This window comes from Fistularia commersonii, chromosome 4 (assembly GCF_037954325.1).
Source record: "Fistularia commersonii isolate RoL2024-O1a breed Wild chromosome 4, RoL_Fcom_v1.0, whole genome shotgun sequence".
NCBI lineage: Eukaryota > Metazoa > Chordata > Actinopteri > Syngnathiformes > Fistulariidae > Fistularia > Fistularia commersonii.
In genome coordinates, this window is record NC_141287.1 from 22,658,657 (window position 1) to 22,683,723 (window position 25,067).

Here is a 25,067-nt window from a genome sequence, read left to right on the forward strand (position 1 = left end):
AAGTGGTGTTGCCTTGATGGAAAAGGGTGAGGCAACATGTACTGTCCTCCCGATACGCGTTTGGACCGGGCCCAATAGAGAAAACACTTCTGCAGATATTCACATGGGCTGTCAATGAGTGATGATTTTTTGGTTGGGGGTGTTAAGGTCCAGAAAAGTGCCTTACTCATAATGACATGCTTCTGACAGGACACTGGTCACCCAGGTAATGCTGGAAAATGACAACCCAAGTGGCAGCGTATCCTATAAACAGTGGAAATGTTGCATTTGCTTATTTATTCTCTGCCTTATCAAGGGTGGGGTCTGGGGCACAGCAGTCAAAGCAGAGAAAGGGTTACCAACAACCTTTGGGCCGCAGATCTGGTCTGTATGGAGTTGCATCACAAGACCCACTCGGACTGCATTTCCCCCGCCACCCCTGGCGGTAGGAGTTGAAACCTTTTCTGACAGGGGATTCTGCCAGACTTTCCCAACAGACCCTCAGCATATGTTTGGGTCTGCCAGGTCTGACTGGCATCGTCCTCCACCATCGGAGCCATCTCACCACCAGATGGCGGTTAGTTGAAGCTCAGCCCCCCTCTTCCAACTTTTTAAGGGTGTGTTAGTGCCAATTGCACACATGGACACCCTTTCTCCTGAACATGGTGGTTGGACAGTCTTTTATAAGCACAGAAGTCCAGTAGGGAAACACCAATCGGGGTTAGATTTGGGGGAACGTTCCTCCCAATCATGCCCTTCCAGGTCTCACTGTCGTTGTCCTTGCGATTGTTGAGGTTCCCCAGGAGAATGAGGGCAACCCCAGTGGGTGCGCTCTCCAGCAGCCCCGAGAGCAGGCCTGGCCAACCTGTGGCTTCCTAGCCGCATGCGGTTCTTAAGTTCATGTCGAATTTTGTGTTTGTGTGTTTTTTCCTTGTGCAATCGTATGCCGCTCCAGCATTCTCCGTGCACAGCAAAAAAAAACGCACAAACACAAAAATCTACTTGAACGTAAGAACTGCATGTGGTTTGGGAGCCACAGGTTGGCCAGGCCTGCCCTAGAGGGACCCCAGAAAGAGTTAGGGTTGGGTGCACTGGCATGAGCAGTCAGAAACCCTGTCCTCACCCGAAGGCGGAGGGAGGCTACCCTCTCATCCACTGGGTGGAACCCCAATGTACAGGTGTGGAGTCAGGGGGGCATGACTACTGTCACCACCCAGCTCACATTATATCCAACCCCCTTGGCCTTCGATAGATAGTGAGCTAATTTATTTGTTTATTTATGAAAACTGTCACCTTTCAACATCTATGTCCAAAGAAATTTTTTGACACAAGTTTAAATGTTTAAATCACATTCATATTGTCATTTGTTTGTGTTTTCATAAAAATGCAAAAAGACCGTTGAATATTCATATTTATTTGTCATCTTCACTTTGCTATCAAAGGAATCCTTCCATGTCAGATATTGCCATATCGCATATCATAAATTGGCTTTTCAGAGGCAATGCATTATTTACAGTCCTAAAACCCTAAGCCTACTGTGGGGACCATCATTTCTGAAATCACTTCCTCTCTAGACAGAAGATCTCTTGGCTCTCCACAAGAATGAACTCCACAATCTGGTTCTGGTAGACCATGTTTAAGGCCATGTTGTCAGTGTCCAACTCAGACCACATTAGTGTGGGGCCGAAAACAATACCAATGCACTGGGTGGACATCAGGTTCTCCCTTGAGTGGTCCAGGACTCTGAAAATAGGAGATGGAAGAATTAGGACTGGGTGTATCCAGATGTTGTTTACATGAATCTGTGGAAGTGTTCTTAATCGCTCCTGTTTCCGCCTAAAACCCTCTAAATGGTCTCCTAACCCTCTCTGTGCAGTCTGAGGCTGTGAGCTCGCTTTCAGACAAGTGTTATTAATTCATCAAATTATTTTCCATGTAAAATAGAATGAAATCCTCGCGGTACTATTTTCTGGATGAAGTTCAAGCGTAATGAAGGTTTTTAAAGCAATATTCCCAGCTTAACTCCTCTCAGAAGCAAGTTCAATACTACATTTGTAACTGACTAAGAGAAAGGTTGAAAAGAATCTGTAAGGTAAAATGTTTTAGCTTGATGGTCAAAGTTTTCAATATTTGAAAACCATCAATCATCAATGAAAAGCCTGGACAGTCAGTGTCAGTTGTGTAGAACCTCAGCACAATCGCCCTCCCACCTATTCTGAAATGGGAAGCTTGTCAGTGTGGCAAGGTTTGGTTCCCTGACATCATTTTTCAAAGTTCCTTCCAACACTTGCCGTTGCTGCCATATTTTTCGGGTCATGCAGCTTCGGCTCTTCACAAGAGAACTCTCGGCCGGCTGATTAATTTTAGTTCTGGATGAACTTAAACCCTGATTCTGCGAGCTTTCCAAAGCACTCATCTGTACACTGATGACATTTGAGTTGATATGTCCTCAGCAGAAAGTACCTGTGCAGGTGGGTAAACAGGAGCTTCATGGTGTCCTGGTTGGTTTTGGGAAGGTTCTGGATCAGTTTCTTCACTTCTTGAACCTTGAGTTTGTGATTGCTGATCTCTGTTGACAAAAACGACAAGAAGACGTCTCATGTCGAACTTCCTGCCAGTTGACCATGTGACACTCACTATAATATTTTCCATTAGAAGCACTGATGGCTACTTTGTCTAAATCACCCCTGACCTTTTATCTAACCGTTAACGGTTACCTTTGTGCGCACACACACCAATTCATGCTTATCGAATTCCACTGGACCACAGTGATTGGCTCGGAGGAAAATAAGTAGACCATGTAGATCGTTGACACGGACCACACCTCCGTAAAATTCAAACCAGTCTCAGTCTCCTTGTTTACAAGTTAATCAACATAATCAACCCTGAGAGCCCAGAGGGGAATCAAATGTTCCTGGTTCCTGAGCTCCTCTGAAACCTTTGAATTGTTGAATCCCTTAACGCCTCCCTGGGTGCTGCTCTGTGGCCGCCTGCTACTCACGGCTCATTCATGACGGTTTAGTGCAGAGGTCAAACTTCACTGAGTGTTTAACCAAACGTGAGAAAAATAAAAGGTTTTTCTTTCGAGTAAGTTATCTAAGTTCATGGAAACAATTCAAAGATATTGATGGAAGGTGACTCTTTCGGTGCAACAAAACCGTTTTTACTCACTAACGGTGTCAATAAACTTCTGAAAGAACCGGAAGGGAAACAGGGGCTCTGGAAGCTCCCGGAAAAACAACTTCAAGGCTCCCGTGACAACGTGGATGTCTTCCCACTGACTGTGGTCCAGGTCCAGGTCCTCCTCTGGGGGGCATAAAGGAAATAGACCACATTGGTATTGCATGTGCAAGATGAAAATATCCTACTCTTCATAAAGGAAATGCTTTGCAGATGATGAACACTGCCTTTGAGTATATTTGTCCCTTACTAACAGATTAAAGGCAGCAACCATCTCTAATCAGGATTTATGTCTCGGTGAAAACTAACAACACAATATTTTCAATCTTAGTTTTCAGGCAAGATATTTCACACGGTGTGAAATATGCCGTATCAGATGCTGTGACAGCTTGCCAATCATCGCTTGCAGACAGTGTGCGGTGCTGTCCTGTTTAGTTTTCTGCTGTTTCAGACAGTGGGCTTGAGGTTGTTTTTGAAGGAGAGATATTTATGAATGAAATCACTGAATGGGCTATGTTTGTGAGCGTACCCCAAGCCCAACCCCAAACAATGACACCACCAGTGTACTCTAATGTTCATCATTCAGAAACCATTGTGTTTTCTGAACATACAACAAAGGTGCTTTTCCACTCCACAGTTCCACCACAGCTACAAATGAATGGATAAAGATATCTGTATCCCTTAGAAACAAGACCGGTCCGATCTTAGTGATATTTCCAAGATAGAGGAAGGTGACTGGTGACCTCTTTAATATGAAGGTCAACAGAAAGAAAAATAACTCATTCATCCAAAGACAAAGTGAAATGGTTGTAATCATCAATTGCAATTTGGTCACAAGATCCAATAGAGGAGAGACAGAGGAGGCTACAGGCAGCGAGATGCAGCTGCAGTCATGCTAACTTGTAGCACTCTTGCAGGTTTTCAATAAAAAGAAGGTCTGATTCTTGTAGCAAGGCCAATCAGCAGTCGGACGTCTGTTGACGTGATGTTTAATGTCATTGGCTCGCCAGGAGTCTCACAAGGCTTGGACTACAACAGTACCGGGAACCAGGAGCCATCCCTGATAGAAACCCAAAAGAGTCGAGTCACTCTGGAACGGTCTCGTGAAAAAGATTTTCAGAACTATCGTTACATCGTATTTTCATATCTGCTATTTGTATTTGCTTGTGTGGCATAGCTAGCTAGAGTTATATTGTGTGTGAGTTAGTTTTGCCATCCGAAAAGGGGAAGATTGTCTTTGTCAGTTTTCTTTTGTGCTTTGACCCATTAACGGCCTCCTTCAGGCGTTCCCCAATATTAACAAGCCCTCTCAAGATCATTAGAATGTCAGGGCAGTTGATGACAGGTCATGCTGTAGCGCTAGCATGAAAAAAATCACATGCTCTCTGATAGGAATCAAACACCCGGAGCTGACCTTGATCCACAATATAGCGAAGCTTCTGCACCGTGGCCAGGTTCCCACTGACTCTGTAGATCCCGTCAACCTTCAAGCCTGAACCCAGAGATATACAGTGGAAACAACCTAAGCTGCGCAACTTGTGAACATTGAAAATATGAAGCAGATCTGATTAAACTAAACTCCGGTGTACCTCTCTTATCCACCGCCTGCAGGCATGTCTGGACGAACCTCGGCACTGAGGTTCCTTCACGCTGGCAGAGGGTCAGCAGGTGGCAGCCGAACACGCGATCTAAGAAACTACAGTCAATGAAACTCACACAAACAATGAAACAACTCTGGGCTCCAAGTAATGCAGATGATGACCTTTGACCCATGTCTCCAAAACGCCCTTAAAAGTGATGCACATTTTGAACTTTGACCAAGCAATAAAGAATGGAACACTATGCTTAAAATTGTTGTCAGAACCACCCTATGTAATTTCTGCAATTGTGTACTTGATTGAAAACAGGAGACACCTTTGATGAGGCCTTTATCCTGCAGCGTCTTCATGGATGGGCGTCTGCTGAGGAATTTCTTCAGCCGGTTCTTCACCCCACTCTTGTCGGAGCTGTCCGAGCCACTGTGCTTGAGCTTTGCGCTGCTGAACACATCTGCAAGCATCCACAAATTTCAAGTGAAGCCGACTCAGCTCATTGGACATTCATCCATGTTGTGCCGTTCTTCCAGGAAGGCAACAACATTTTAATTGTTATTGACTGTGACCCCCTTGAGTGATTTAGTGTTACTCGACCATTGATCTAAACCCAAAGTTCTCGAAAAAGCTCATCCTCACACCCTTCAAAGGAGCAAAATCTTGATCCGTGATCAAACCAGTGTTGTTTTCGTCAACAATGACAATGACAAAATTGGTTCGTATGACGATACGATAACGTGACGAGATAAACCTCGGTCTCTTGATGACTAAAACCTGATGTGGTGTGTGAGTTTTTTCGTTGACAAGTGAGAATGGACGTGAATGTTAGCGGGCGGTGCATCATTACGTTTCTGCTCATTGTGCGTGTAATCTGTCAATTTAAACCCAAAAAAGGAACAGATGATGAGGCACGACGGCAGCATCAACAAAGGGGCTTGGTTGTCAGAAACAACGGGAAAATATATGGACATATTTTAAATATGATCCAGCAGAAAAAACAGCCTGAATTTACTGTAAAGTGAGATGACGCCCCCAAAGTAGGTCCAAAGAATCCCCCCGACCTTAAGCGCCACATGAAGGCTCACCACGCCCAGGTTTCTTCCAAGCTAAGTTACAAGTCCTGTTAACTTTTCATATGCATGTGACACTACTCAATAATCAGCTTGTAATAAATTTCAGAGAACGCTTACGGTAAATTTTCCACATGTTGTCAGCCCAAATGGGCTGCTAACTTCAGGCCAAAGTTAGCTTTGTGACCCTAACCTCAATTCATTTGCTTATGTGTTGGTCACTGAATGTGCAGAACACACAGGGATTTTTGCTTTGTGGAATGCAAAGTCATATTGACCCATGTTTGAGAGAGGGCCTGAAACATGGAGGGAAAGGGTTGCTAAATAAAGACGCACGCACGCACGCACGCACGCACGCACGCACGCACGCACGCACGCACGCACGCACGCACGCACGCACACACACACACATTTTGGATTCATTTCAGTAAGAAAAGATGAGGGGGCTTCAGTACAGGGTGGATTGATAAGCTATGTATTTTCCCTTTTCCTTTTACTTGTTTGATCATTCTATTTTCTTCACATGGTAATATTTTGACTACTTTTAAAGTATGTTGAATACTTTTATAACATACCTACATTTGTATGTATATTCATCTGTATGCAATGCTTGATCCTATGATAAGAAGGTCTTTGCTGTTGGCTAGAAACTTTTTATGTCTAAGATCATTCTTTTATTATAAGTCTTGGTGAAAATAGGCAATCTACAAGATCACAATGTGTTGACTTTATAGATCTGCTATTTTCACAACAACAACACAACTTATGTGTGATGCACTAGTGAGATAAACTATGGCATCATGAAAAAAAACTGTTGAAATATGGAATAAGAAGTTTCTTCCCAATAGCAACGTTCAATTCTTGCTGACATAAATTAATTTGTTAAAACTGACTCAAACTAGAATAAAACCTCTGAGTTTTGATCAACTAGAACTGTGCTTAACTGTCACATATAGAAATTACTCAAATACGACTTAAACTAAAAAGCATTTTAGTCCAAAAGAGGAAGACGAAGACAAAATGTAAAATGGCTGCCAAAAACAACACCGCATCCAACCTTTAGCCATGCCTCTAATATCACCCTTTCTACTTAAGCTATCGGATGAAGTCTTTTTCCAAAATTTGATTTCAGACCAAACATGCGCTGGAAGTAAGGCAATGTTTTCTACTTCCAGACTGAGTTACTACAGTCCTTTATCTCAAGCAGTTCCAACAGGTTTCCACATTTTCCGCAATATAGCTGATCATAACTCAAACCAGATGACATGCCACCTGAGAAGGTGACAAACAATCTCCCACACTGAAAAAAAGTCAAAATTACCTGAGCAGTCACATCTCACAGAACTTGTGTTATTATTATTATTTATTTACTATTTTATTTCTTTCCCCAGCAGGACTCTGCTCCCAGAGGTCAGAGGTCACAGCTTGAGCTCCTCTCCTCTCATTGAGGACCGCTGTGATTGCTGTCTCATGTCCGAGTCATCTACTCACTGATGGAGCGCCTGTGGGCGGTGTTTCGTTGTTTGTTGGTGGGCGAGGAGTTGTATCCAGGAAGGGAACTGTGTCGGGGCAGGTTGTCTGAACTGTTTGACCTTCGCAGAGCAAAACCTCCTCCTGCTTTAGTCTAAGGGAGAAAACAAAAAGCTCTGGCTCAGCATAATGTCACTTTAACTGTTTTTGTGTCCATCTCACAGGTACATTTCCTGAATGCATTTGTCCGGACTCACGGGGGATGGGAAGGCCATCAAATGCTGGGTAGACTAGAATACATGGCACATGGGAACAAGTCTGTCTTGTTTCGCTGTACCAACAGGCACAGTGAAACAAGATCCATCAAGATAAAAGTACAATGAGATACAGCAACAATGAGATATGCAACTTGATTTCCCTGATAGAGACTAAATTCATCTCAAAATAATAGAGCCTAGCTGTGGGTGTGAAACTATCGATCTGCAGAAGAAGGTGGTCTGTCCAGACCAATGAGTGTTTGGTGTTGAATCGTGTCTGAGGCAATGAGCAGTTTGTTCCTACTGAAGAGTTAATGGTCCTACTGATGCCATCGAACCACCTGCTGGCGGTGGACTGACTGTCGGCCTGCAGGAGGTACTGACTTCCGGTGCAAGTTGTGATCTGGAAGAGATGAAACAGTGATTTAATAAAGCAAACACAGGGCCCAGAAGGAGCTGCTCTCAACCTTTCATCCTGGCATGGTGTTCAGGTCCGCGGGACCCATTCTCCTTTTTTACCCATTTGTATTTCATGGCGTGTGTTTGAGTTTAGTGAGCAGCTGATGTCATTGTGGGGCCGCTACAAATTAACCAACAAAATATGGTCAAAAGCTCTTGGCTGCTGCGATGCCACTTATTCTCATACTTGTAACTTACAAGTCCACACAGACACGAAGGTCGACCCCTGAGAGCATCAAGGAATAGTAGTTGTCATGAGTCAGGGAATCAGTGGACACTGGGAACAATATGGAAGAATACATCTGAGCTCCCTACTGATTACATCACTACTGATTACAAAGAAGAAGCTTGTCAAGTCTGCCAATGCTGTGAACACCTCGGCGTTCAATGCCTTTGGTATTTGGATGATGCTGAACTCAGAGTGAGGACGGTCACTCTTGAGAGTCATTGGACCAGCCCCTCCTCCTGGAGGAAGAATGTTGTTCCTTCAGTAAAGGAAGTCAAGATAAGGGGGTTTAAGGAATCTCTGGCCAGTTTTGAGGATGTGGAGGTTCTTTTAGGAAGTGAAGAGGATAGAGAGGATTGGGAACAAGTCCATCAGAGGGATAGCACATGTTCTGGAGATAAAGTCCTGCTCAGATGGTTTGGAAATGGACAGATGGTGAAAATAGGGTAGATAGGAGGTCCCGAGGAAGACAAAAGAGGTGTTTTATGGATGGAGGGAAAGAGGATAGGAGTTTAGATGGCAGCAGATGATTGGCTGTGGCCGCAAAGGGAACGGCACAAAGGAGAAGAAGGAAGGATGACCTGATCCGGAGGGAATGGATCACACAGACAGACTGTTAATTTCAATTTTTCTTAAACCATTTTCACCACATTCTGAAAATCCACAACGGTTTTACTATTTTTCTTTTTACCTGAAAGACATTTTTCTTGCTGGACTTCTCAGTCGTCCACTCGACCAGAGCTCCACAGAGCTTCACCACATCTGCTGTACCTTTCTGCATAAAAATAAATGCAAGATCAGAGGGCGATTTGTTTGATTGCCAGAATAAACAGTGAAGCGGGCGCTCAGGATGACAAGGTAGACGTTTACAACAAACAAACATGGCTGTTAGACTCAAGCAAAAAGGACTGAATGAAAAGGATTTCAGATTCGCAGAACATAGACGTCTGCAGTGGAAAGGCCTGAAGCAGAACCTCACCTGGATGCTCTCTGCTGGCCTCTCCTTAAACAGCAGCAACGTATCTGAGGTCAGCTCAGCTGAATATGATGTCCAGTTCTTCCTCTGTTTTTTACCAGATTCAGAGATTCTTGTCACATTTAGAAGTTCTCCTTTGAGCTGGACACACAAAGAAACAACCAGTCATTACAGTGCATTACATTCCAGTCATTTAGCAGACGCCTTTATCCAAAGTGAAATTGCAATTCAATCACCGAAGATCCAAAGTACCAGTAGTCGTTATTCAGAAATCACCACTCTGCCAAATAACCATCTCAAAACCATATGCATGCATACTTTCATTTCTTCTTTTTTTGGGAGGAAGGGTGCTAAGTGTGATTAGTGGGGTAGTTCTTGGTGAAAAGGTACGTTTTCAGCTCACGGTGGAAGATTGGCAGCGACCCCGCTGTTCTGACCTTTTCCAGGAGTTCGTTCCACCACCGAGGAGCCGAGACCGAGAAGAGCCGAGACCGTTTCTATCGGCGGCCGGGGGCTCGGGGTGACGGGGTGGACGGGCGCCGAGAGGTGGCAGATCGGTGGGGACGGGTAGGGACGTGTGGCTCGACCATATCCTGAAGATATGACGGGGCCGTCCCATTCACTGCCGGTAGGTGAGCACCAGTCTTGAACTCGATGCGGGCGGCTACCGGGAGCCAGTGCAGGGACATAAGAAGGGGAGTGTGTGGGACAGTTGAACACCAGGCAGGCTGCTGCTTTCTGATGGTCACCGCTGGGGCACCGGCAAGGTGGGAGTTGCAGTAGTCCAGACGAGAGATGGCTAGAGCCTGGATGGTCAGGTCAGAAGATGTCACAGGCACTTTATCTCCACACCAACTCTGGCCCCCAAATACCCATCTGGACCTACAACTGACCTCCTCAGAATAGAACCCACTGATCAGGGCAACCCAAGGCCATCTAGGGCAGGGGCTCCCAAAACGGAATATTTCAAATGAGTTGACATTGTTTTTTGTCATAAATAAAAGTGTTGTTAGTATTGTGAAAATAATTCCCAGAATTTAACTTTGAATGCACTCCTGTGATTTAAGCCAGTTTATGACAAAAATATTAAAACAAGAAATCCTCTTTAAATTCATGCAATCAGCGTAATATTCAATGAAAATCAGCATTACATCTTTGGATGTAATTGTAACCGTTTGCAGGATTTAGATATATTTTTTACAAATGTCAACTTTTTGCCATCATTTTCAGAAAACATCCATCCATCGTCTGCCTCTTATCCTGCTCTCAGGGTGGAGGGGATGGTGGAGCTTCTCCCGGCTGTCATGGGGCAAGAGGCAGGGTTCCCCCTGGACTGGTCGCCAATCAATCGCAGGGCCTTATTTACAGACAGACCACCATCCACTCACTCATTTGGGGCAATTTCCCCCAATTTTTTCTAATTAACCTGCTGCGATTTGGACGCAGACAGGGGGAGAACACATGCACTCCACACAAAAAGGTCCCTTTGTCAGGATCAAATCAGGGTCCTTCGTGAGGCCGAAGTGCTAACAACTGCGGCACTTATTTTCAGAAAACGTGAAGAAAAAAATGCTGGGTTATTCTCCCTCAAGAACCATGGGACCCTGGACCCACAAAGACGTCAGGGTGAGAGGAGCCGTTTACATCTGCGGGAGCAGATCGAGTGTCATGACTGAGGATACGAATGCTACTCATTGGGGTCAGCTGGGGGTCACTGACCCGCCCGTCATCATTAGCCCAGTTATGGGCTGTTAGTCCGGGAAGCAACACACACACTGGGTGGAGCTCATGTCTCTGAGGAGCCATCTTGTATGTGGCGAAAGATCCACCCAGAACACCCAAGAAGTAATCTAGGGACTTTGGACGACTCTGACAAACAGACATCTTTGAAGAGGCCAATAGTATCTGGTCTTTGTTTTTCAGAATCCCCCTGTGGCCAGAGGGAGCGTGTACTCACTAGTGACCCAAACAGGGACGCTCCTCCTGCGTCAATGACATGTTGCTCAGACTGGTTCCTGCGGTGCCCGGAGATCTGTGGCATTAAAAAAACAACAAAAAAGTTGTAATTATATTGCCAATATTTATCTGATGATCAACTTTTGAAATGCATAAAGTTTTGATTGGATGGAAACAAAACAGTTGAACTCCTGGTTTATCTTCAGGAGCTAACAGCGAAGAGTAAAACCCAAAAAATTAATCCGAGTTTCATATCATCTTCCCTCACATTTCATGCCTTCAAAACGCTGAGTCAGGAATACCTTTATCAACATTTGTCTTTTCCACTTTTCAACTCATGAAATCTACTTAATAAATTAAATCAGTGCATATAAAGCTATGCCTTCTCAAACAAAGATATAATAAGTTCACTGCTCTGGATTCACAAGCCGGTCACTTTTTTCCCAAATGAGGTGTTTCACATCAAACATCTTGCATGGCTCTTCTGTGTCTGTATTTGTCCACAGAACCTCGAACACAGGCTAGTTAATGAAGGCGGGGATTATAAAAGATTCTGTCAACTGCTTTGAGGCGTCTTTCTGCTGAACTTTGCTTATGACACCCTGATAACTCCACACATTTCAAGATGTTTGATATTGAGCTGAGGAAATACTGGACTCTAGTAGCAACCCCAACGATTCCCACCGCTTCTGACATCAAGCCCAAAGAAGGTCAACGTGATGCACCAGACAATTATTATGAAGACTGAATTGTCCACGCTCTCCCGGTGAGATTGAGCTGCTTCTTAACTCTCAATTTTCCATTTACTTTCTTCTGTGGCAGGTCGGATTCCTGGAGTAGGAGGGACTTGGACTGACTCAGACGGTCTCTGGGGCTTTCGGTGCCTTTGACACGGAGCATCACGCTGCCTTGTGCTGACGATCCGGCGCGCGGGGGCTGAACAGGTGGAGGCGGCTTTGCCAGATCTTAAATGTTTGTAAACCTGTGGAGGCGCAGATGAGAAACGTCAGTCCTGAAATCGGTGTTGTTATGCCTAAACTCATCTAACTTTTGGTCTAAATATGAGACTCTTGTGTGTCGCTGAAAACAAAGTTTTAAATGACTCAATGTCAGAATGACGACTGTGACGTTTTCCTCTTTGACTTCCTGTTTGCCATTAAGCTGGCTTTTGAGATTTTGAGTTCACATTCACAAAAAGCATATATTCTGATGATAAAAGAGGATGTTGACTCACACGCACTATAATAATCCGTACTTAAGAGGTGAGTGAGTAAACGTCAACTAGACACGTCGGTCAGCAAAGCCTTAACTTGAAAAATACGATCCGAGTTTCATATCATAACAGAAGTGACAACAAACCTGCAGAAGTGTTAATATAAACTTCGAGCCTTGAGTCCTCCAGACCTGGAAAAGTGCTATTTTCAGATGGAACCCAAGCTGCTCATCTGGACGCCAGCCATGGTTGGAGGAGCAAAGAGTAGTGGCCTGACATAGGAAGTGGATTCGTCACATGGTTTCTTCAAGCTGCCATCTCAACTGCCGCAACGTCTGTTTTTAACCTCCCGCTTCCTTTTCCTTTCTGTCAGTTGATGTTCTTTGCCTCCACTTTCCTCTTCTGCTTTTCATGGCCGACTATGTCTCACAAACTTCTATCACATGTTGTTTATGTTCGATGGAATCCACGTGAATGACATTTGAATTTTTGTAACATTTTATTTTAAAAAAAAGAGTAATTGAAGCTAAAATTCAATGAATTATCGTTCTTCTGACTTTTACCAGGAAACAGCGAACTCATAAGAACCCCCCCCACCCCTCACCCCCCCCCCCCCCCCCACACACACACACACACAACTCTGAGCAGCAACTATTTAGTCATTCTTTTGATTTGTTTATTTGAGGATGTTTATTACTGATAAAATTACAGGATCCTGGGGGAACCCTCAGGGTATCAGAATAAACCCTTGACAGAACATTCATTTGTTACTACAGGGACTTGATGAAATAAAATGTTTAGACTGACATCTTAAACGTGACATCTTAAACAACTGAAACCACATATTCACCATTTGAAATTTTTAGATGATGGAAAAACATCTGCCCTATGACATGCACATGAGAATGAGTGGGGGAGTTTAAGTGGGGATAACGTGTGTGTGTGTGTGTGGGGGGGGCAATTCTGCACATCCCCTTTATTCTTAAAAATAGGCACCATCACACTTTGCCTCCATTCTTCAGGCATCTTCTCACTCTCTAAGATCCTGTTTAATAATGTGGAATTTTTAACAAAAAAGGTCAAAGATCAGTAGCATTGGAAAAAATGTGACAATTAGAAAGTATGATGAAAATTGTGGATAGAGTGAAAAATATCAGGAAAAGTGAAAAATTGGCAAAATGTGACAATATATTTATATTCATGAAAATTTTGGCAAAAAATGTCAAAAGTCATCAAATTGGAAAAAATGAAAACTATACAGTATGACGAAAATTTTAGACAAAGTGAAAAGTATTGGGAAAAGTTTAAAAATTGGCAGAATGTGAAAAATATATGTAGTCATGAAAATTTTGACCCAAATGTCAAAGGTCACTAACATTGGAAAATATGTGAAAATCATATAGTATTGAAAAAATTGTTCACAAAGTGAAAAATATTGGGAAAAGTGAAAAATTGGCAAAAGGCCACACAATATATATTCGTGAAATTTTTAACAAATAAGGTCAAAGATCAGTAACATTGGAAAAAATGTGAAAATTATAAAGTATGATGAAAATTGTAGATAAAGTGAAAAATATTGGGAAAAGTGAAAAATTGGCAAAATGTGACAATATACGGATATTCATGAAAAATTTGACAAAAAATGTCAAAATTGAAAACCTGCCCATCACTTCTTCATCCCCTCTATTGCCTTCACCAACATGTCCATTGAAGTCTGCACCAATGACCACTCTCTTTTCAGGGAATATTCTGCATCACTTCATCCAATTCATTCCAGAACTTCTTCTCCTCTTCAGATTCACATCCCACTTGCGGGGCATAGCCACTAATAACATTGAGCATCACATCTTCAATTTCCAATTTCAGACTCAGAAGTCTATCTGACATTCTCTTCACCTCTAGGACGTTCCTAACAAACTCCTCCTTCAAAAATGTCAAGGGCCAGCAATTTGGAAAAAAAATGTTAAAACCATAAAGTATTGAAAAAATGGTTGACAAAGTGAAAAATATTGGGAAAAGTGAAAAGTTAGTAAAATGTCACAGTACATGTATTTATGAAAATTTTGACCAAAAATGTCAAAGGTCTAATATTGGAAAAAATGTGAAAATCATAAAGTCTTGAAAAAATTGTTGACAAAGTGAAAAATATTGGGAAAAGTGAAAAGTTAGTAAAATGTCACAGTACATGTACTCATGAAAATTTTGACCAAAAATGTGTAAGGTCACTAATATTGGAAAAAAATGTGAAAACCACAAAGTTCGGAAAAAAATATTGAAAATGTAAAAACTATTGGAAAAACTAAAAAATTGGCAAAATGTGACAATATATGTATATTCATGAAAATTTTGAAAAAATTAAATACAATTAAATACACTTGGCATCATAACCAGAAACTAAAATATTTTGCAACAATTAAATTGCAATTAAATTTCTACATGAAGGAGAAAAGGTTAAACCGTTTATGTTCAGGCACAACTCAGGGCAGCTAAGCGTGGGCAGGGCTTGGGAGTTGATGGTGGACCTGAATAAGCATCTGGTTGTCCCAGCATACATAATTAGCACCCGGCTGTGGACAGATATGTTACCCTGGTCTGTGGTGGAACAGAGTCTGTTTTATTGAACTTTAGCGTCCAGCGAGGTATGCTGAGATGGCAGCAGATGTAGAGCAGCAAGGTTGGAGGGCTTGGTGTGGCTTGTAAAGGCGGGCTGCTGTGGAGTCTGTCATTGGCCCACAAACTGAATTGGGCATTTAGGTCAGAGCCTGAAACTTGCAGTCCGCAACGTGTCTGGGAGCGAAGGAGCAAGTGAGTGGTTGTGGTAAAGGAGGAAGCATGGTAGCTGTTGAGGTAGCTAAGGTAGGGTTGTCATGCCTTCTTGAGGTTTTGTGGCCCTAAGTGAACAAAACATTGATGAAGGAATGTGCTCACTTGAAAACCCAATAGCATGCTGCAGACTGTTTTTGGCTGGGGCAGGTCGCTGGTGATGGTATATTGTTTGTGGGGTTGTTAGCGTGCTGGTAGCTTGTCTTTTATTTGTTACAGTTTTTGTTAGCTTCTTTACAATCTGAGTTGGGCTTTTAAATGAGTTGTGCCTTGGATTTTGGCACAAAGGACAGTAACATCTTGTCCTGTCTATTAATGAACTGAAGTGATTCTTATGTATTTGAACAAGACCAAAGCTCTTGTCTGCATGCATTATAAATGTATTTGCTATTTGGGTGCAATTATCATCTTTTGACACAATTCAGATTTGGTTGGAGGGTGATGCACACATACGGGAACTCCTAATAGATCACAATAAAGGCAACCCAGAAGGCGATGTTCATGCTTGTAGGTAGTGGGTCTTATGGGGTTGTGGTTGTTGAAATTCTCAGATCATGTACAGCCTGGCTGCTGAGTGGAGTAAAATTTGGTCTCAGCATATGAATGGATTTTGCCTTTATTGTTAGATCATACAACACTTATCATCACTGGACGTATACAGTTCAGGTCATTAAACATCTGTTAAAAGTAGTTCTTGGAAAGAGAGCACTCCTAGCTTTTGAGTAAAGGCACTACTCTTTCATGTCTATGGCGGTCCTCAGTCATCCAGGTCATGGTTATTCCTGGTCCTGGGCAACTGGGCTTCAATTTCTTCCCATGAAGATGTTTCACCTTCCAGGAAGCTTGTTCTGTTTGAGTGGACCTTGGGAACTTTTCTTTATAGAATGACCAGGGTTGGGGGCTGGTCTAGGTGGGGATGCCTTGTTCAGTTGTATTGGAAAGTTGTTTTCAGAAAGTAGGTTAGCTGGGGTTGTTTTGTTACATGGGGAGTTGTTAGGGGGAGAAAAAGGGAAACTTCTGGGGACTTGAGTCAAAATTTAAATCGATACAGCTCAGATTCAGATGTTGGGAGACCAAGAAGAGAAACTTGTCTGATCACTGACAAAGGATCAGGCGGTAGCCACCAGGGCCAGGTTTTGGTGAATCTTCCTGGGTGATTAGGAAGGTGCACCCTCCTAATTTGGAGGGTGCACCTTCCAAATCACTCATCACTCTGTAGAAGATTCATCCCTGAAACTTGGCCCCACTGAGCACCGCTTAAACCAATAAAAATGATCTAACGAGTTTCTCCCTGTCTCACACGACTTGAATATCAGCTGTACCTGTTCAAATTGTAACTGACAATTCCCAGGATCGAAGTTGTGTTTAGGTCAGTCAGGTATGTATGAATAAATGTTTAAAAGTAGTTGATGTAAACCAGCTCTAATATATCTTGGATGGATATATCCAGGCTGAGGGTTAGGGTTAGGGACCATAAATCTTTGCCATTGTGCTGATGAAGCTGGGTGAACTTTAGCTAGTTTGTTTGGAGCTCACAGAAGCGCCCTGGTCCGTTCAGCCTAACCTGATGGTTCTCACGTGTCTGTCAGCAGATCTTGGCCACGGCATTGATTGCTAGCCGGCAACGTGTCAGCCAATCAGAGGGCGGAGGGGCAGAGCCTCCAGGTGACTCCTTTTATCCCAACCTGATCAGAGGATGCCAGTTCTTTGAAGTCAGAAAACAGCATCGAGGATTTAAGAGTCACAGAGGATCTTCAGAGGAAAAGACTTTGTGGAGGCGGCAGAAGTCCGAGGAAAGAGGGCAGAATTCGGGGCTGTCGGCCGCTGCCCGCGACTGCTGTATCAAGGTAAGGTGTGAGTTTTGTTTTTATGTCTAAATGTGGGTTGAAAGTAAGTCGGTCCGGACCGCCTCTGCGGACCGCCAAATCAGTGGCGGGACGCGGTAGCGGGAAGATGGGAGAGCGGCAGCCGACCGGACAGACCTCATTCAGAGGCGGTCACGGATGCACCCAGGGGCGAAAAATAGATTTTCTTGCAGTATGCAGTCTTGAAAACAACTTAGGCTCGTAAAAATTCCCTTTTAACTCCTTCGTCCCCGCTGGACGGAGCCGTGTCCGGGCAGTTAGCTAGCCCTAACCTTACAGCTCCGCACAAATGCTGACTTTTGCTCTCTATCTAGTTTCAACTACTCTTTCCCATTACATTGTTTGGCTCTTCAATTTTGTCCCTCTATAGTTAATGCAATTTTGTACATGTCCCTGATTGAAGATGCGCATCCTTAGAGTTCGTCTCAATTTCTCAGGCATTCTCCCACTCTCCAGCCTATTTCAATGCCCTCCTCACTACACCTTTGCTAATCTCTGCTACTTCATGGTCCACATTAGCCCCCTCCTCTACCTTGTGTCGCTTCTCTCTGTTCTCCTCAGTCCACTCAGTGTCCCACTTTTTTGCTAACCTCTTGTTTTGTGTGCTGTTATAGCTGCTCTTATTAGTTGCCCCGTGTTCCTGCCTATTGTGGAGGGAAAAATATACTTAAACCGGCCATTTCCATCCCTTTTTGCAAAGTGTAGCACAGGGTGGGGCAATTGTTTTGGCACTTCATTTAAAATTTAAAATCATTCATGGTCATATACAGTACATGTGTTGACCATTATTTTGTATGGAATCATCCATAATAAATTAAACAACAGGAAAAAGTGAGGAGTTTCTTAATTCAAGATTGATTGAAAATACTTTTTAAAATATCTGGCCAGATGAAAAAGAGAAACTGGCCGTAAAATGCCCAGATCTAGCTAATCTGTCCCTCTGTGTTCCTACAATGGATATGGGAAAATATAATCTGCCTCTCACTTCTTCACCTCTTTTTATTCTGCCAACATGTGCATTGAAGACTGCACCCCTCACTCAACTCTGGTTGTAAGTAGAATTGGGTTGTGGTTTGGCTCATGGTTTGTTTACATAGTAGGGTCAAGTATTAGTGTCTAAGTGTTAAATTGAGTTTAGGGCAAGGGGTTAGTGTTTTGTTTCTCGGTTTGAGAAATCTATCGTGTGTACAATAACGGTCAGTACGACAGTTCGAGCGGGTGGGTGATTTAATGGCAGAGCGTTCTCGAGAATCCCAATCCAGAATCCCATAACGGGTCGGGTTGTTACAGCTTATAGTTTACGTAGCATTGTCATAAAAGCATCAACATATTCCCACGGAATATTACATCCCCCTTCTTTTAAAAGAAAACAATAAATCTTTGTGGTAAAGTACCTTTTGCTCGCTCTAAGCGATCTCAGGCAAAACTGTTCTCAGTTCTACTACCTCAGTGGTGGAACAAACTTCCGGAAGCAACAAGACTAGCATCATCTATCTCAACCTTCAAGAAACATGTCAAAACTTTTCTCTTTCAGGACTTTTTACTGCGCTGATACCCCAGATCAGGTTAGGCACCAAGTTAGGCTATGCAGTGTGTGTGTGTGTGTGTGTGTGTACGTTTGTGTACAACTCACTAACAACTCACTAACCCAAGCTTACTGTTCTGTATATTTCCTGTGCATTGTGTACTTGCAAGTGTATTTGCAGTCCCTATGTCCTCTGTTGGAAGTCGCTTTGGATAAAAGTGTCTGCCAAATGCAATGTAATGTAAATGTAATGTAAAGCAGACTAATGAACAGAATAGAGTATAGTATATTTGACCTGTATACAACATAAAACGAATACCCATCTAAGGTGACTTTAGGTTTTACCTCACGGCCAGAACGAGTGCGGTAGTTAGTAGTTGGTGGTGACTTTCGAGTTTCAGTCAGTCCCTTCAGGTGCATGCTGAACTTCAAAGTGGTCACCAGTGGGAACGGTTTCTTTAGAGTTGATCAGGTGGCGATGATTTTTCCTGTACTGAACTCCGTCTGGTGTTTGGAAGTTGTATGATCTGGCACTGTCTGCTGTACTAACAACAACAGCTGGTTTTCAACGCCCATTGTCCCGAAAGCGAATCCTCTGCCCTTGGTGAAGAGCTGAGAGTGGCTTTGAGGATCTATCATAATACTTTTTCTGATAGCTTTGGCAAAAAGCTTTGATGTGAGTAGCTTTGTGGCTTACCGGTTTTGGTTTTAGCTGATGATGGGTGCTTGGAAGAATTGAGTTAAAATTTTCAACTTGTGTATTGCAATACTCAAGTAGGCTCAAGTATGGATCCTTGTGATCAACTTTGGCCTTTTCCATAAGTGTCTTGGCGATGGGGACAGCTTTCTCTGCAAGACCATTGCTCCTAGGGTATTGTGGACTTGAAGTTACATGTTTGAACTCCCACATATTTGGAAATGACTCAAACTCCTTGCTTGTGTATTGTGGGCCATTGTCTGAGATCACAATTACAGGAATTCCATGCCTTGCGAAGGATGCTTTGAGTTTGTGTATGACTGTTGATGAAGTAGTGCTGCACAGTTTGTCCAACTTAAAGTATCTGCTGTAGTAATCAATGGTAACAATGTAGTTGTCGTTGTCCCAGGTGAAAAGATCAGTTCCAACTGTTTGCAATGGCCTGTTGGCGATTGTGTGGCTGATCATGGGCTCCTTGGTGTTTGCTGGTCAGTGCTCCAAACACACTGGGCATTTCGCAACCATGTCTTCTATTTGTATATTCATCCCTGGCCAAAACGATATGTCACAAGCTCTTTGCTTACACTTCTCTGTACCCTTGTGGCCTATGTGCATTTTGGATAACATTTCCAGGCGGAGTGACTTTGGCACGATTATCTTTTCCCCTTTGAAAAGAATGTTGTTCATCTGAGACAGTTCGTCATGATAGTTCCAGTATTCGGCAATGGGCTGAGGGCACTGTTTCTTCTCCTCAGGCCATCCATCCTGAATTGTCCTTTTTAGAAGTGTAAATTGAGGGTTCTTTTCAGTTTCTTCTTGTAAAAGTTTCAGTTTTGTGTCACTGACGGGTAGGCTGTGGTACACTGTATGTACATGCAAATCTATACCTTCCCGGAGGCTGTCATCAGGGTCAGGCAGTGATTTCCTTGAGAGAGCGTCTGCGAGAGGAATGTCTTTGCCTGGTGTGTGAATGATACTGAAATTGTACCTTTGTAACTGGAGGATCATTCTTTGTAATCTTGGAGGAGCTGCAGTAAGAGGCTTGCGAAGAATGGATTCCAGTGGCTTGTGGTCGCTTTCTACAATGACATGACGTCCATACACATAGTGGTGAAAACGCTTGCATCCGAACAAGATGGCATAAAGCTCTTTCTCCATCTGAGTGTAATTCACTTCACTGTCTGTGAGAGATCTGGATGCATAGCCAATGAGCTTACCCTCTTTTAGCAGAGTTGCACCTGGACCATACTTTGAGGCATCGACTTGTAGCCTAAGCTCTTTCTTGGATCATAGAAAACAAGAACAGGGCCTGGCTCGCGTGTTATAAGGTCTTTGATTTTCTTAAGTGATTCGTCGTGCTGTGCATCCCAAACAAACTCACTGGACTCTCAACAGATGTCACAGAGGTGCATTAATGTCAGATAGCATTGGGGCAAACTTCGACTGGTAGTTGACCATGCCAAGAATGGTTTTGAGTTCACCTTTGTCCTTGGTTGGCTCCATGTCCCTGACAGCTACGATCTTTGCTGGATCCGGCTTGACTCCATCTTTTATTATCAGTTGTCCACAGTAACTGACTTCAGTGGCACAGATTTTACATTTTTCAGGGTTGAGCTTGACTCCCTGCTCTCTGGAATGCTGCAACATTGAACGAAGGTTTTTGTCATGCTGCTCCTTGCTTTTACCGTAGATAAGAATGTCATCAATTATGGCTGTTACACCCTCCCAACCTTCATATGTTTCATCCACTTTGTGCTGAAACTCATCTTGTGATGACTTGAGTCCAAAGGATAGGCTAAGAATTCTGTATCTGCCGAACACAGTGTTAAAAGTTGTCAACTTTGAGGACTCTTCTGTTAGCTTTATCGCCCAATAACCAGATCTAGCATCCATTACGCTGAAATAGCAAGCTCCTAGTGCTAGTTTGGATGTAACGTCCTCAAGTGTGGGCAGTGGAAAATGGGGGCGTTTGATCACTTTGTCGAGGTCTTTTGGATCTAAGCAAACTCTGCGTTTACTTGTCTGTGGCTTTTCAGTGGCGACCATTGAGTTTACCCATTTGGTTGGTTCTGTGACTTTTGTGATGATTTCTTGTCTTTCCATGTTCATGAGTACATCTTTGCAGGGTTCACGCAGAGCAACGGGAACACGCCTTGGTGGGTGAATCACAGGTATTGCATTAGGGTCAACATGGATGGTGCACTCACCAGGAAAGATCTGTTGTGAAGGACTAGGTGTTGGTATCCCTTGATGAAAGCATACCTAAGGCACCGATGAGACTCTGTGGGATTTCAAGTGAGCAATGGCCTCCTTCGGGTTGTCAAGTGAGCGCCCTCCTTCATAAATGTTTCGCTGGTTGGCCCATGACATCTCCAGAGGGTTCAGCAGTGAATCCCAGCGTCCCAGGTTCACTCCCTAGATGCCATCAGCTCACCTGAAAGCCCACGTTGGATCTCTTCACTTCAGCCACAGCCACTGGCTCCCATTTTCAGCAGCCCTGGAGAAGTCCTTGACTGCCTGTCTGTGGCCACGTCCTTTAACTCCCATCTCCCTGAGTAGCCTCGATGTTGATGTGGCTATGAAACCTCTGCAGCCTACTTCCACTGGACGAATCTTCGCTTTCCAGCCTTGTCGCTGAGCATCTGTGACAAGTTCAGCATATCTCAGCTTCTTCCGTTCATAGGCCTCCTCCACTGCACCCTCCCAGGGCACCGTGAGCTCTATGATGTAGACGAGCCTGAGAGACGATGACCTGAGAACGAGGTCTGGTCGCAGGTTGGTGGATGCGATCTCAGCTGGGAAGCAAAGTTTCTTGTCCAGGTCCGCTAGCAGCTTCCAGTCTCGTGCACTGGCCAGTGGCCCAAGGTCAGTTCTCGTGGGGGGGGAGGCTGGCTCGCCCCTCCCGCACGAATGGAGTTGTGTGCCAACGGGATGACGGAGGAGGAATGGCGTTCACGCTTGTCGGGCGAGTTTCCAGCACCGCCGCAAGACATTTTAGTACCTGGTTGTGTCGCCAGGTATAACGGCCTTGGGTGAGGCTGGTCTTGCATCCCACTAGGATGGGCTTCAATGTTGCTGGGCTTGAGCATAGAGGGCATGCCGCGTCTTTGCCATACCACTGGTTTAGATTTGCAGGAGAAGGCAGGACATCATAGGCTGGCCTGATGGTAAAGTTCGCCCTGAAGGCCTCCATCTCCCACGGATCTTTCCAGGAGATCTTCCGCTTCTCGACTCCCTCCCATGTCATCCACTGCCCTTGCTTTGCCTGTGACACAGCTTGTGTGCGCCTTCCTGCTTCCTCTTCCCGGTGAACTTCCTGGACCACCAGCTTGCGTCTCTGGGCTGGATAGGCCTTGTTCCAGGCAAGTGTACTGGCCCCGAGCCCAAGTCCACTCCTCCCCTCCTGAATCCGGCCCACTATGTCCCTGTGTCTGAGGGCTGCCTTTGCCCGTTCAGTTGCAGCCAGTGGGGTCCACTTCCTCCCAGTTGCCAGGATGGGGGGCGCTTGGGCTACGAATAGGTTGCTTGAATCCTATAGCATCATCTCCAATCTGACTTTGGCACACTTGTACTCCTCTGCCAGACTGGAAATGGGCAGATGTAGCATCCCTTTGCTGTAGAGCCCAATACTGCTGAAGCACATGGGAAGACCAAGCCACTTCTTGCATATGAGTTGATCGGTCTCTCCAGCTTTTCTACCTTTGAGAGTGGAACCTCATAGAGTGTTAGTGGCCACAGGAGGCGTGGGAGTAGGCCATACTGCAAGCACCAGAGCTTTAGCTTGCCCGGAAGCAGGGTTCTGTCAATGTTCTCCAGGCCGCTGGCAACCTCCTTCCTGAGCTGCTCTATTTGCTCTTTGTCCTTGAGGGAGGCATCATACCAGCGGCCTAGGCTCTTCACAGGCTTCTCCGAAACCATTGGAATGGGTTCCTCGCCAATGTAGAAGCGGTGGTCTAACAATTTCCCCTTCACAATGGAAATGCTTCTGGACTTGCTCGGCTTGATCTTTATGCGAGCCAGCTTGATGTTGTCTTGGAGCTTGCCTATTAGCAGTATTGTACAAGCTTTGCTTGTGGTGAGTATGGTGAGGTCATCCATGTAGGCTCTGACTGGTGGCAGCCTCAGTCCGGGTCTTATTTGCTGACTGCCAACCACCCATCGCGAAGCCCGTATGATGACCTCCATGGCCAAGGTGAAGGCCAGGGGGGAGATGGTGCAGCTGGCCATGATCCCCACCTCTAGCTGTTGCCATGCTGTGGTGTACTCTGCAGTTGTCACACAGAGCTGAATGTCTTGGAAGTAGGCCTTGATAAGGATTGTGAGAGCTGGTGGGACACTGAAGTAGTTGAAGGCTGTCCACAGGAAGGTTGTGAGGGACTGAGCCAAAGGCGTGTGCAAGATCCAGGAACACCACATGAAGATCTGTTCCTTCTTTCTTGGCAGCCTGGATCTGATGCCAGATGACGCTAGCAAGTTCCACACACCCGGAGAAGCCGGAGATGCCTGCTTTCTTGACTGATGTGTCAATCATGTTGTTTTCTTTCAGGAATCCTGACAGTCTTTGAGCGACCACGCTGAAGAAGATTTTCCCCTCTACATTTAGAAGGCTGATCTGGCGAAACTGGCTGATTTTTGATGAATCCTTCTCCTTGGGGATAAGGATCCCTCCAGCCCTCCGCCAGAACGTCGGTATTTCCTTCTTTTGCCACACCACTCTCATCAGCCTCCAGAGAAGTCGCAGGACATCTGGTGCGTTTTTATAGAGCCTATATGGTATCCCGTTGGGGCCTGGGGCCGACGCGGCTCTTGCTCTACGCGCAATTTTGTCCACTTCACTCCATCTGGGTGGGCTAATGTCTAGCTCGTACTGTGGTGGGTTGACTGGTGGCATGTCAGTTGGGAGGGGAACCTCTTCATGGTGACGGTCATCTGTGCAGGTCTTTTCCAGATGTTTTTCCAGGTCAGCCTTTGACGCTGAGAGACTTCCACTATTCTCCTTTGTGAAGAGAGTCTTCACAAAGTGGAAGGGGTCTTTGTAGAAGGGTGATCTTGTTTGCTCCTTCCTCCTGCGCTTCTTGCAGAGGTTTTCAGCTCTCCTCGGTGTTGTAAGCCTACTCTGAATTTCTTCCCGCAGCAGGTTTATTCCCTCCTTCTCCTCCTCTGTGGCTTTCCGCCATTGCCTCCTCTCCTTGACCTATTCCTGTGAAAATGTCAGCAAACTCATCCATAACTGACTTGCTCGGTGAATCTGAAACAGATAGAATCAGTTTATTCAGCTTGAAATCAAGACATGCTTTGAGCCCCAGCAACGGTGGTGCTGCTGTGTCAACAACATGAATTTTCAGTTGTAGTTTAGTGTCACCTCCGTAACCTAGAGAGGGCGGGACGACATTTGCACTGTGTGCTGTATTCCCAGCTTTCTTAAAGTGCTTGTAGGAATTACATTAGCTGAGGCACTAGTGTCTTAACTTGAATTTGACTCTGCTTTTGTTTGGACCAACAAGGATGTCTGCAAAAACTTGTTAGTTGTCATCATTGTGTGTCACCGCATCAATGAACAAGTCCTCATCTTCTGAGCTTTTGTCTGGCTGTGTTTCCTCTACCGTGTGCACTGCTTTGCACGACATACTTTCGCAAAATGGTTCCATTTGTTACACAACTTGCACTGTTTGCCTTTTGCTGGACATACATCTCGTGCTGAGTGTGCTTGATTGCAGCTATATCCACATGAGTTGTGGAACTTTTTAGCTCCGTCCGACTTGAAGCTAACTGCGCCGCC

The 25,067-nt window shown here is 44.5% G+C and overlaps 1 protein-coding gene across 2 annotated transcripts; it reads right to left on the reverse strand.

Annotated features, from left to right (window-relative positions):
• Nucleotides 1–1,373: 1,373 nt before the first annotated feature.
• On the reverse strand, nucleotides 1,374–12,723 carry arhgap15 (Rho GTPase activating protein 15). 2 transcript variants are annotated; one of them, XM_086144682.1, is made up of 13 exons: nucleotides 12,525–12,723; nucleotides 11,955–12,147; nucleotides 11,167–11,241; nucleotides 9,213–9,350; nucleotides 8,925–9,008; nucleotides 7,853–7,951; nucleotides 7,313–7,445; nucleotides 5,074–5,208; nucleotides 4,749–4,847; nucleotides 4,574–4,651; nucleotides 3,151–3,285; nucleotides 2,443–2,548; nucleotides 1,374–1,722 (listed from the first exon to the last, which is right to left on the reverse strand). In XM_086144682.1, the coding sequence occupies exons 2-13, from the start codon at nucleotides 12,063–12,065 to the stop codon at nucleotides 1,539–1,541; spliced, it is 1,377 nt and encodes a 458-aa protein (XP_086000808.1). In that variant the 5' UTR covers nucleotides 12,066–12,147; nucleotides 12,525–12,723; the 3' UTR covers nucleotides 1,374–1,538. The 2 variants fall into 2 exon arrangements, with proteins under 2 accessions (XP_086000808.1, XP_086000809.1); XM_086144683.1 differs by having other exon boundaries at nucleotides 11,973–12,147; nucleotides 12,525–12,721.
• Between the last annotated feature and the right edge of the window lie 12,344 nt (nucleotides 12,724–25,067).

Excerpts from the sequence above, each read along its gene's own strand:
- arhgap15 (XM_086144682.1), bottom strand. The coding sequence starts at position 12,065 with ATGCTCCGTGTCAAAGGCACCGAAAGCCCCAGAGACCGTCTGAGTCAG. Across the intron at positions 3,286-4,573 it reads TCGCTATATTGTGGATCAAG|AGGAGGACCTGGACCTGGAC; the intron begins GTCAGCTCCGGG and ends TATGCCCCCCAG. Across the intron at positions 1,723-2,442 it reads CTGTTTACCCACCTGCACAG|AGTCCTGGACCACTCAAGGG; the intron begins GTACTTTCTGCT and ends TCCTATTTTCAG.